We start from the raw sequence: 13,795 nt of genomic DNA, 5'->3' as shown, positions 1-13,795 counted from the left end.
GGGGGGGGGGGGGGGGGGGGGGGGGGGGGGGTAGGAACATGCTGGGCAAATCAGATTTTTAATGTTTCTCTCTCGAAGGTCGAGAAGCTCGTAACATATTTCACACTTTATGAATGGAGGAACATTTTCGTCCTCTAGTGAGGAGATTAGATTTACTCTTGTGATTCTCTAGTGTTGAATTTTGTTTTCATCTATATTTTTTCTTCTTGCGAGAATTGCCTTCCTTGTCCACCGGCGAAGCTGGTCCACCAATCCCACACAAATCTTGATGTGACTTTCACATCAAGGTTTGAACTCTTCAAAATTTGTGAAATCATTACATTATAGCCTCTAACCCTCATCACGTTGATTACATCAGAAAAGTGATCCGGAGGAAACTTTAAAAGTAAAATAGTTTTTCTCATTTTATTCATTAGCCTTTAGGCTTATACAATGTTATATATTGTCTAACAAATTTTTTACTCATTCAATAATGGTAAATCTACTTATTTTGACAAAAAAAATTATTATACAAATGTCAACTTTCCATTTAACTCGATGTCGTAATTTCTGAAATATCATAATACCCTCCCGCAAGCTCTACCATTTATCAGATTGAACAATCATCATATCATCTTAACGGTCTTCATACTCACTATAAAGTCATCAGTGGCGTTTAAACCTCGCCATAAGGTCACCTATTCGGTGGAGAATAATGTAGTAGTTGTGTATCTCCATCACCTTATGTGACCATGTGAACTGAACGAACTCATCAGTTGGTGCATGCTCAAGTTCACAGCGACACCATGTCATCACCCCATCGGATATGTATATATCTATTGGAGATCAACATTTTTGTGGTTACATCGTATTTGTAGTGTTATATTGAAACAACCCAACCCGTTTTTTTTCTTCTTAATAATAATAATTATAGCTAATTAGCTAGTGGTCCCATACCCACTAGCCACCTAACCACAAACAATCAACAGCGGAACAACCAACTCAAACCAATATCCAATACAATAGCAATAACACCAACAATCCAAATAACGTGAATCATAAAACCAGCAACCTAAACCACATTCTAATGCCTCAACTCTAGCAACCTAGCAAGCCAGACAACCACCAAATGAGCCACTAGAACATCCTCCTCTTCATTGCCTTGATTCCACGACCAGACTTTGCATTTACCTGCACCACAAACACAAATTGAGATGCATGAGTATTTTATAAACACTTAGTAAGGCAATCCTTCCATCTACTGGGCTATACACACAAACAATAGAGACTTCTCTAACCATCAACCAACAATCAATAACCAAACAATAACAAACCCGGACTTTGCATCGACCGACACCAACCCATGCATCGACCGACACCAACTGGAGTTGCATCGACCGACACAAGGTTCACTTGCAGTGATCGACACGCACACTGCATCGACCGACGCATGCTCGACATATCACAAAATCCCTAATTGAATCGACCGACGCCTCCATATGGCATCGACCGATGCGACTAGGTCAAACGCGCCGTCCTCGCATTTGCATCGACCGACACACAAAGTGCATCGACCGATGCACATGCCGAACATCGTTTTCCCCCAAAGCTTCTCACCGGATCTCTGTTCCTAAACCACCAAGAACACAAATCTATTGCCACAAAAAGCTTCCCAAAGCCTCTTGCGACGCAAAAACATACCAAGAAGCCAATAAAACACACAAACAAGCATATCAGAGAAATCTTCAGCTTAGATAAGCTATGTTCATGCACTTACCTTTGCCACAGAAGATTCTGAACCTTGAACAAGCGAAACAACGCTCCTAAGAAGCTCCTACAACGATCCTAGCTACAGATTTCTACAGGAACAACCTCAAACTCCAAGAATCTCAACAAGAACGCTCAAGAACCTCAAGAACACTTTCTCCCTTTCTTTTTATGCAGAAACAGCCAAAACTCGGCCAAACCCTCGAGTTTCTGCTTTTATAAGTGATTTCAGGGTTTTCCTAACCCCAAAACGCAATGTTTAACTTAAACTTGTCCGCACAAAACCGACCTTGCATTGGTCAATGCACCCTCTAAACCGAGATTCCGATTCACGGATGTTACAGATATAACCACATAAACACCTGAAAGAGATAGATTATATAACTAAATTGAACGAACCCATCAACGGTCCATGCTCATAATCCACATCAAGATCATCAATCAATGAACGTCTACTTTGTAGTATGAGACAATCGTTCCTTATTTTTGTTTTTAAATCAAAATTCCAAACAAAACAAAGCAAACAATAAACTTATAACTATAAAAAATTAAGAATATTCCAACAAAGATAGAGAGAAGAAACAAAGTCAAAGAAAAGAAGATGAAATCGATAGAGAAACATATGTTTTTTTTTCCATAGAATGCAGAAAAATAAAAGAACCATAATCTATGAAAATAAGATCAAGACTCTGATACCATGATAGATTTAAAGGAAACTTTAGAAGTAAAATAGTTTCTCTCATTTTATTCATTAGTCTTTAGGCTTATATTTATACAATGTCATAATCTGTCTAGCAAGTTCTTTACATATTCAATAATGGTAACTCTACTTATTTGACAATAAGGAAATATTATACAAGTGTTAACTTTTCATTTAAATCGATTTTGTTATCTCCGAACTCTTCTAATAGTCTCTATTGCCGGATATTTTAACAGTAGTTGCTAGTGCTGGGTTTTCTTGGATCCAAGTAGATATTCTCGAGAGAACTTTGAAGTCTGTTGCTTGTGGTGTACCAGAAAGTTCATGCAAATAAACAATTATAAATGGTTCAGTTTAAGAAAGAAAAACAAAATCACTCAGTAAATATTTTTTACCAGAGAAACCATGGGAGACCCTAATTCCGGAGGACCGGAGCTCTCGCACAATATGATCGTGAACTAGGTGATACCTCTTGCTACAGCACGGAAAGACATATATTGTAATTAATTGATGTATTTTTTTAATGCATAGAATGTTATGGTTTATGTATTTTTTATAATTTCAAAATTTTAAATATTGTTAAGTAGTATATTTGGTTTACTTATATGATATAACCTACAAGTAACTATTTTAAAATGACAAAGACATCTCGTCCAATCCCGTTTTATCATGTCTCGTCCTGTTTCATATCGTCCCTACCCGTAATTTTTTTATGTCCCATAACAGTTTTCTTTTAAATAATTAACTATTAGACCATTTTTATCGTCCAAGATTTTTGGGTAAGAACATAACTAATTTGTGCTTTTCTCACATTTTTTGACAGATAATTTGTTTCCTTATGCAATAGAAGATTTGTTCATAGTAAATAAATAAAAAAAACTACTTATTAGTATTCAATTTTGCATAAATATATAGTAATACAATATAGTCAATCGATTGTAATTATTGAATTTATAGTTTTAAATAGTTATTTTAGGGTAATTACTATTTATAAATACAAATAAAAATTGAAATTTCTTTGCATCTTTTTTGTTTTTTAAAAATGAATTTTTTATAATTTTTCTTAAACAACAAATGTAATCCATGAAATAGTTTATTTTCATAAATATATGTTATTTTATTTATGATTACAAATATATTAGCTACATAAGATATTTTTAAAGATATTTCTTGTGTTTTAGAGAATAAAACATAAAACAAAAGAGATCTCATGCTTAGATCAGCCATGGTCAAGCACTCATTTTTTTTTGCAGCAAGTTTCTGACCCAAACTGGCATCCACACACTCCTAGCAAGCTTCTAACGCCCTCCCAGCTTCAGATCTCTCAAGAATAGCCAGCAATCTTCCCAAAAACCACCAAACTCTCAAGCACTTCTCTTTTCTCTCTTTTCCTCTCTAGAACGGCAAAAAGACCACCAAAAAGCGCTTTCCAAAACCCTTAGGCGACTTTCCCTTTACATACACCAAGTTAGGGATTCAACAAAAACCAAACCAGACCAAATCAACCATTTAAGACAATCTGGTCGAACCAGAAATTGCTGGTGTCGATCGACACTCCCCTGGTGTTGATCGACACCCACCCCCAAATCAAATTATCGGTTCGCGGATATTATATTAATATTCAATTTTGCATAAACGTAAAGTAATACAATATAGTCAACCAATCGTAATTATTGAGTTTTAGAGTTTTAAATACTTATTTTAGGTTAATTACTATTTTGAAATACAAATATAAATTGAAATTTCTTTGCTTCTTTTTTTTATGTTTGAAAAATGAATTTTTATAAATTTTCTTAAACAACAAATGAAATCCATGAAATATTTTATTTTTATAAATATATATTATTTTTATTTATGATTACAGAATATATTAGTTAAATAAGATATTTTTAAAGATATTTCTTGCATATCATGTATTTTAGAGAGTATTTGCAAATAAGTTAATTTTAGATATATTTTCTATATCCATTAAAATAATATGAAATTATTTTTATTAATTTCACATATCTTATATATTAAATAACAGTATATTATTAAGGCTATAATGAATACTTTATTATTTTAAAATATATTTTAAAGTAATTTAATTTCCGTTTCTTGATTTTTTTTCTTTTTTTCCTAAAATATTGATAAAGAATCAGAAATTTAGATTTGATTTATTATGTATTTACAACGTTTTCCTTATTTAATTCTGATGTATATGTTTTCCTTAATTAAATATTCTTACCGATTAAGATTTAGGCAAGATTATGGTTGATTTAATACATTATAAATATATTTGAATAGATAATCAGGTCAACTAATCGGTTTTTAAATAATCCGCGCTTATCCGACTTAATTTGAAAGGCTAGAAAAAATTATTTCAATGATATACTAATGTATGAATAATTATTGATTACTAACCCTTTTCTTTGAAAACTACCAAAACAAAGCCATTGTCCAAATGTTGGTAGATTATGCTTTAATAATATAGATTATGCTTTGAATTATGACAGTGTATTCAATGATATAGGATAAACATATGGTGCGGTTTAAGTACAATTTGGTAATATGAAATACTTTATGTGAGACAAATGCGGTTAATGTAAAATAAGTAGTAAAAAATAATGTTTGAATGGTAAAAACCCTAACATGCAATAAAACAAAATATTTGAATGGTAAAAAATGTAAGAAATGGAGTGGAACTAATATTTAGATAAAATATTATATAAAATTAAAATGGATTAATAGTAATAATAATGATAAAAATAATATTACAAATTTAAGTTCTCTTCTTTCATCGTCATCATCATCATCATCATTATTATTATTATTATTATTATTATTATTATTATATCAGTATTATTCTTATTATTATTGGTAAATAATAAAATATATAACAAATTAATTTAAATGTCATTAACATTTTTTACACTTTTATTTATTCACATCTTAGAATATCAAAATATATAACTTATTGAAATATAATTATGCATACATATCTCTTGCATTCCACTTTTATTTTTTCTTCCAATTTTGGTGATAATTTTGAAACAACCCTTCCAGTTTTTTTTAATGATATTAATTCAATAGTGGTCACATACCCACTAACAACTTAGAAACAAACAACAACAATTCCATTAAACCAATAAGAATTCCAACAATACCAATCCAATAACCAACAATGCAATAATCCGGAACCAACAATGAAATAACCAAGTTCCAACAACCTACAATGTTATATCAACTCAATAATAGCTAGACCACAATCAATCAAGCCTCTAGAACATCCTCCTCCTCATCGCCTTGATTCAACGATCACACTTTGCCTTACCTGCACCACAAACACATATTGAGATGCATGAGTATTATTATAAACACTCAGTGAGGTCATCCTCCCATCTACTAGGTTATACACACAAGCAACTGAGATTCCATTGTTAAGCTAAACACATAAACACAATCAACACATCTTTCATCATCGGTTAAGATTGGTGTCGACAGACACCAGATTACTGTCGATCGACACTAGAACAATATGGTGTCGACCGACACCACACTAATGTCGATTGACACTGCTTCCGCAGACACAAACTGCAAGAACCCGAACGCCGATCCTCCGTTTCAAATCATCTCGAAATCGTTCCAAACTCACCCAAATGCCTGAGGAACCTATGGGAAACACGAAAACCTCAAACCTAAGCAAGAAAACACCACAAATAGACAAAGAACAAAAAAGAAAAGAGATCTCAGGCTTAGATCAGTCATGGTCAAGCACTCACCTCTTTTTCAAGAAGATTTGATTGAGAAATGGTGGAAACAACACCTTAGGAAGCTTCTCCTTCGTTCCCAACAACAGCTTTCCCTTCTACAGCTACAGATCTCACCAAAAACCACCAAGAACAAGCCAAAAACTCTCAAGAATACTCTCCAACGTTTTCTCTCTTCTTTCTCTCTTTTCTCACTCAATGGCGACAAACAACAAACCTTAAAACCCGTAATTCGTCGCTTCTCCACTTATATATGCGGTTTAGGGATTTCTAATTGAACCAAACCGAACCAAACAGCAATTAAAACAAACCGATCAAAACTGGAAATGTTGGTGTCGATTGATACACCAAGGATGTCAATCGACAATCAGACCAAAAATGCTATATCTGGTTTGCGAATGTTACAATTCTCCTCCACCAACAAGGATTCATCCTCGAATCCTGCAGCACCGTCCATCCGTCAAGGACCTCCGTGCCACCGTCAACACGACCCGCACGTCCTCCGACTGGACTCAACACGTCAGCCAAGGTTTCCCGTGCAACTGTCGCAACAGCCCGTACATCTCCGATTGAACCCCGAGGTCTCCCTCTAGCAAATATACTCACATCATAGACGTTATTTGCTCACAACTCAGTGCTTCCACCGTCCGTGGTCGCAACCAACGAATCATGCCGACTCGCTATCAGGTTAACCGCCTTAAGCTACGGCATCCAGGAAGTCACTCACACACACTCCCTCCGCTCTCGGGTCGCCACCCTCGAGACATACCAGCTCACTGCTGAGCCGCGGCTCACAACTACGGTGTCCAGGGAGTCTCAAATATTCCGCTCTTGGGTCGTCACCCTAAAGCGCGCTCTCGGATCGTCATCCGAAGCAACATACCACTCCCACTCTTTGGCCACAAAGTCCATCGAGCTATCGGTATCACATGAGTTGGGCCCTCACGGTCTTGAGCAAACAAGTCTGATGCCATCAAGTATCTTCCGACTTAATCTACCTCTACACTTTTCACAAAAATTTCCCTTTTTAGAAACTTTCAAACTCTGGAAACCTCCTTTTTGTGGAAACTTCTTATTTATGGAAATTTTCCAAAAATAGAAACCCGAGCTATTTCTCTTTTTCCCATGTCAACAACAGTCAAACACAAAGAAAAAAAACTCATCTTATTAATCTCAAAAATGTCATAATCGTTACAACCTCAACGAAAATACATAAGTAAAATAAGATATCACAATCCAATCCATCAACCCGCATCCCAAGCACCACCTCATCTTGGTACTTAGTCGCACAACCAACCACCCCTAAGCAACCAAGTATCAAGAGATATGGGCTGGCATACTTCGTACCCGCTCCACCACGGTCTACCGCTTGGACCTCAAGTCGTCCTCCAGCCCACTTGCAACCTCAACCAGCTCTGCTCTTGTAGCATAGCTCATCACTTTGCACCGAGTCCTCAGATCATCCCGCAGAGCCAACAAGAACCTCCTCACCTTAGCCGACTCTGGCTCCAAAGCCCGACCTGCATACCCCACAATTCGACTGAACTCTGCAGCCAGCTCCTGCACTGTACGGTCCCCCTGAGGCAACCCCAAGAACTGTGCCTCCATGTGATCAAGAGCCTCCTGTTGAAAAATACTTGGATTTAAACTCCCTCACAAAATCCACCCAAGTCATATCCTGCTGCACCCTTGTGCTATCACAGACCTCCACCACACACGTGCATCACCTGACAAGTAGTGCACTGCCAAATCCACCCTAAACTGATCGGGACACTGAAGAGACCGAAAAAGATCCTCCATCCGCTCCCTGAAAGCGGATATAAATGGGATTTGTCGTGTTGTGGCCAAGGTTTGGCCGTTTCTGCAGAGAAAGAAAGAGAGAAAGAGTTTTGTGAGTGTTCTTGAGAAGTTCTTGGTGTTTGAAGCTTTTCCTGTAGTGATCTGTAGCTGGGATCGTTGTAGGAGCTTCCTAAAAGCGTTTTCTTTCTTGTGTAAGGTTCATATTCTTCTTGGCAAAGGTAAGTGCATGACCATGGCTTGTCTTAGCTGGAGATTTCTCTGATCTGTCTGTTTATGTGTTGTGTGGCTTGTTAGAATGTTAGTTAAAGCTCCGTGAGGCTTTCTTGTGGCATGGGATCGAGTTTAACGTTTGTAGGAAGAAAGATCCGGCGAGAATCTTCGGGGAAGAACGATGCTTGGCATGTGCGTTGGTCGATGCACTTTGTGCGTTGGTCGATGCAATGCGAGGACGGCGCGAATTGACCTAGGAGCATCGGTTGATGCCATGTGGAGACGTTGGTTGATGCAATTAGGGATTTCGTGAAATGTCGAGCATGTGTCGGTCGATGCAGTGTGTGTGTCAGTCGATGCAAGTGTACCTTGTGTCGGTCGATGCACGCTAGTGTCGGTCGATACAACCCTAGTTGGTGTCGGTCGATGCAGAGTCCTGGTTTGTTATTGTTGGTTATTGATTGTTGGTTGATGGTTAGAGATGTCTCTATATCTTGTGTGTATAGCCCAGTAGATGGGAGGATTGTCTTACTGAGTGTTTATAAAATACTCATGCATTGCAATTTGTGTTTGTGATGCAGGTAAAGGCAAAGTGTAAACGTGGAATCAAAACAATGAAGAGGAGGATGTTCTAGTGATTCACCTGGTTGTTGTCTGGCTTGCTAGGTTGCTAGAGTTGGACCGCTTAGAACATTGTTTAGGATTATTGGTTTTTTTATTTATGTTGTTTGGATATTTATTATGGTTTAATATTGGTTAATGGTTATTGGTATGATTATTTTATTCCGTTATTTGTGATTGTGTTAGGTGATTAGTGGGTATGGGACCACTAGTTTGGGTTATTATTATTATTATTATTATTTATCTATTTAAAAAAACGGGTCTGGTCATTTCATAAACTCAAATCGACATATAATTTTGATTAATTGTGTAATTTAAACCCTAACCACTATTTTATAAACCCAAACTGACATATAATTTTGTTTAATTGTAAAATCTAAACACTAAACTTAAACCACTCTTTTATAAACCAAAGCAAGATATAATTTTGTTTAGTTGTAAAATCTAAACCCTAACCACTCTTTTGTAAACCCAAACCGACATATAATTTTGTTTAATTACAAAATCGAAACTTTAACCACTCTTTTGTTAACCCAAACCGACATATAATCTCATTTAATTATAAAATCTAAAACCTAATTTTTTTTTATAATTCCAAACCGATATATATATATATATATATATGTTTTTTAATTATAAAGTTTAAACCCTAATTCTCTTTTATAAACTTAAAACGACATAGATTCCTTAATAAAAAATATTCATGATTTGTTTCTTTAATTTGTTTTTTTTTTAAATTTCGATTTATTTTCTAAATATGATATGACATGACATAATATTATATTTTGCCAAAAAAAAAAAAAAGACAACTATCAAAACATTGTAGACATCTATGTAAAAATATCAAAGGAGGGAAATAATAAAAAGTGGAGATGATGACTATTTTAATTTTGATTTATTTTTTTAATATGACATGACATGACATACTATTATATTTTGATTGGTTAATTAAGAGAGGATGAATAAGACATTGAATCTAAAAAAAATCAAAGGAGAGAAAGAATAAAAAGTGGAGATGCAGGGTATCGATCCCTGTACCTCTCGCATGCTAAGCGAGCGCTCTACCATCTGAGCTACATCCCCACTATGATTTTGAAGTTGCGTATAATAACTAAATCCATCTTATGCATCGGAACATGTCACTAAAAGAGTGCATTTCATGCTGAGCTCAATAAGGAGTCGTTTGCTTTCTCAGTATCTCAGTTACTAAACCGATATCATCGGAAAAACAAACTCCCTCTATAAGTATAAATTCTAGAAACAAAACTCAATTCATTTGTGGTTTGATCAAAACAGAGATTTATGTGATATTTGCTAATCACTCTGGTAAAGCATGAATCCTATTACAATCGAGAGTAAAAGCACTAAAATCCCTACCAAAATAGGGACGTTGGATGCATTACCGGCGGCGTTACTTGTTCTCTTGCTTTCGTCTCCACCCATTGTCCTTTCCACGTTCCCTTCTAACCGGAAATTGGAAGCAGAAGTCGCATGAGATATCACGTCCCACATTGATTCCGCAATCAATAAAGAAGTTTCGGTTTCCACTTCTGAAATCTTTGATGCGTCAATAGAAGAATGTTCCATAGACATTAACTCAATCCAACGTTCTTTTACCACCTTTTCAGAAAATCATCAAACGTACGCATTAACATTTGGAGGAACAGTTAACAAAGGTGAAATGAATGTGAGACAGGTTGGCTCATATACCTCGTGTGACTCAAATGGCTGTAGATAATCGCAGATATACATATCTGCCAGCCACGGAATAAGAACTCTCCTAGGAAGACGGAGATGGCATACTTTTCTGTTTACAAACATTAAAACGTTAAGTTGTATCAGACAATCAGAAACTGTTATGTTTAACAGCTAACTCACGTTGATGATTTGAAGATGAGTTTGGATATGGGAATTTTTGACATATCATTTGCATCCTCATCGTCTCCAACATCCTTTGGATTGACATCCTGCTCAGCCTCGTCACAGATAATGTCCAATCTACTTTGCAGACTCCTAATAATGTCAGCCTGAAAAGAAATATACCACCATCAACAAATTATTTAAAAATTCAATAACTCCAATAGAAATGGCACAAGCTTGTGATAAAAAAGGGAAGAGACATCGTTGCAATACCTTAATATCAGTAATAGCTTGTGAAACTGGTTCTTTCATGTTCAAGTAGGCATAAGAGAATAAAGAACCACCGAAGAGTAGAATTCCAGTAATATTCTTTGCAGTTAATGCTTCTCAACCAACATAAACATGATATCAGATACAATCATCAGAAAGACATGTCCAATAGCAAACCAAATCAGTATGGCTAAGTAGAGTGAGAAAAACATACCTTCAGTACGACTATCTTTCATGAATGGGAACAATAGTTCAACTTCATGTTCGCCATCCGTGTTGCAAGGCTCGTCGTTATGCACCTTCAGCCCAACATAAGTTAAGAAAAAAAATTAGAAACAAGGGAAGGTTATTACCAGCAAAGATAGCATCCCTTATCAGTAGTCTACACTCTATATAATTGAACTGACGTAACAATGCTCGATGAAGCTACATTTCAAACAGACGCCATCCACAAGGATAACCTAACTGCATGATACTATTGATTAAAATAACTAGAAAGTAGCATCAAGCTATAGAGCTGGAAATCAATTTAAGAACTCAACATCCAACAATATCCAACAATCAACATAGAAATATAAACCGTATAGGTTTTACTTTCTCCTCACCAAGTCCCCATCAACCATTGCATTTGCACTCTTCAGCTCTTTTGCATGAATTGCAAGTTCTCGACGGAGGATGTCAGTAAATGTTTGCACAGTTGATTCACCCTCACGGTAAATTGGTAATCTACTTGCGAAAAAGTGAATAAAAATATCATTAGATTGCGGTCAGGAATAAATACAAAAAGAATGAGTTCCAGTATTTATATAAGTATGGTCATTCAGAGAAATCATAATAAGAACGCGCCTGAGTGCTGATCAAATATCAAAGTTATACATGAAATTTACATTCATCAAAAGAGATAGAATGTATAATTCCAAAATCCAAATCAAAATGCAGTGACATTACCTGAAATTAAAGCTGTAGCTGCACTTAAATCTCTGTAGAGAACTTAACACCCTTCCTAGCTTAAAGTCACAAGGTCGAAGGCTACTTGATGTAATACTTGAACTCAACAAACAAGTTCGACAACTCCATCTGCAAAAACATGTGTCATCATTAGTTTAAGTACCCGAAATAATTCACCAAATTCCTAAAAACTGAATCCATTAAAAGGTGGGAATACCTCCTTGGACTGTAACATATGTGAATAAGAAGAGCTTCATCCAAGCTGGGATCCAAATGTCGTATTGCATCTGTAACTCCCTTGATAGCCTAATAAAAGGTTCCCATAACTTAGATCCATTATCATGTATAACATTCTACTCATTAACCCCCTAAAATCTTAATTTAACAAATAAAAGACACAGAGACACAATCAAAACTAATCTCCTATTTCAAAGAAAACCATAGAGACACATATCAAAGTGATCTCACTTGAAATTACAGGAGAAAAAAACTAATCTCCCCCACAAAGTTACCTGGCAAAGGATCATAGTAGAATTCTTAAAAGCAGCATCACTAGCCCATACATAGATACCAACAACCTTCATTCCACCCAACAACATTCTCGATACCTGATCCAACACAATGCCAATCATCATAAACCAAACACATTCATCTAACAACAAAAATGGGAGTCACAAACAGGAAAACAAACCTGTCGAGCATGTTCAGCTACCCAATCGGAATCAATCGATAGAGAAGATGACTCTGATTTCGACTTGGAAGGCTTCCTTTTATCATCTTTAGTCTCCAAAACCGAGCAAGCTGGTTCTCTATCATCGTTGCTCGGTGTGGGAATCAAATCAAACACAAAACCACGATCCAGAACAGAGCTAAGCTTCCCTATCACAAGACCCACCTATGCTCACAACAAAGTTTTTTTTTTTTAAATCACATCTTTATCTCAAGGCAGAGAAGACAACATGCATTTACAATAACACCAAAACTAATCAAATTTATTTACCTCAGCAGGAACAGCTGAGTGAGAGAGACGATCTTCAATAGAAGTAAGTCTAGTATCTTCTCCAACCACTGCTTTCACCATTGTTTAACGAGTGAGCAAATATATCTGCAACGACACCCAAAGATTGAAACTTTTTCATAGAAATCACATAAATCCAAGTCGAAATTTAAAAACCCAGAAACGGAATTGAATCCCCATAACGTGGAAATAGAGAAGAAGGTTACCTCTTTCTGAAAGATCGTCTCTTTCTGGATTTGAGTGATTTTTTGGGGTGAAGAAGATGAAGGTCCGTTTTTGTTGAACCGGTCTCTCTCACACAAATGAGTTAAGTCAACGGTTCAACCAAATAAATGACCGTCGTATGTGGTTTGATCGGTTTTGGGTTCAGTCTCTTATTCACCCCTCCTAATTAACCAATCAAAATATTACATCATATTTAAAAAATAAATCAAAATTAAATTAAAAAACAAAACAAATTTATAAGACGGTGATATAAAGTATTATGTCAAAGGCTTAAACGGTTTTTGCCATCGATAGTATCAGATACTCAAGGGGCTTTCGTCTCGGTCGACTTATCTCAGATAACATCCTATTGGCACATGAACTAGTTCATGCGCTTAGGACAAAATCAGGTAGTGATGAGGAGTTTTTGGCCATAAAGACAGATATGTCAAAAGCATACGACCGAGTAGAATGGAACTTCCTTGAAGAATTACTCCTTAAGCTTGGGTTTGATATCAAATGGGTATAGTGGATTATGAGTTGTGTGCGGTCAGTCACCTTCTTGGTTCTTATCAATGGGAAGGAGTATGGTTTTATTAAACTTGAGAGGGGGATACGTCAGGGGGATCCCTTATCACCCTTTCTTTTTATTTTGTGTGCTGAGGCACT

The 13,795-nt window shown here is 36.0% G+C and overlaps 1 protein-coding gene and 1 non-coding gene across 2 annotated transcripts; both read right to left on the bottom strand.

Moving 5' to 3' along the window:
- Positions 9,837–9,909, bottom strand: TRNAA-AGC. Its single transcript has one exon. It is a non-coding gene; the product is annotated as a tRNA-Ala (tRNA).
- Positions 10,044–13,210, bottom strand: LOC104790503 (protein odr-4 homolog). The gene is made up of 12 exons (XM_010516273.2): positions 13,129–13,210; positions 12,905–13,009; positions 12,596–12,799; positions 12,417–12,512; positions 12,122–12,210; positions 11,905–12,033; positions 11,562–11,682; positions 11,171–11,255; positions 10,960–11,069; positions 10,705–10,853; positions 10,537–10,633; positions 10,044–10,446 (listed from the first exon to the last, which is right to left on the bottom strand). Exons 2-12 carry the CDS (start codon positions 12,983–12,985, stop codon positions 10,141–10,143), a joined length of 1,467 nt encoding a protein of 488 aa, XP_010514575.1. The 5' UTR covers positions 12,986–13,009; positions 13,129–13,210; the 3' UTR covers positions 10,044–10,140.

Source organism: Camelina sativa, chromosome 6, assembly GCF_000633955.1.
Source record: "Camelina sativa cultivar DH55 chromosome 6, Cs, whole genome shotgun sequence".
NCBI classification, from domain to species: Eukaryota; Viridiplantae; Streptophyta; class Magnoliopsida; order Brassicales; family Brassicaceae; genus Camelina; species Camelina sativa.
Note: the sequence above shows the minus strand (reverse complement) of the source record. Positions and strands in the feature narration are given on the sequence as shown.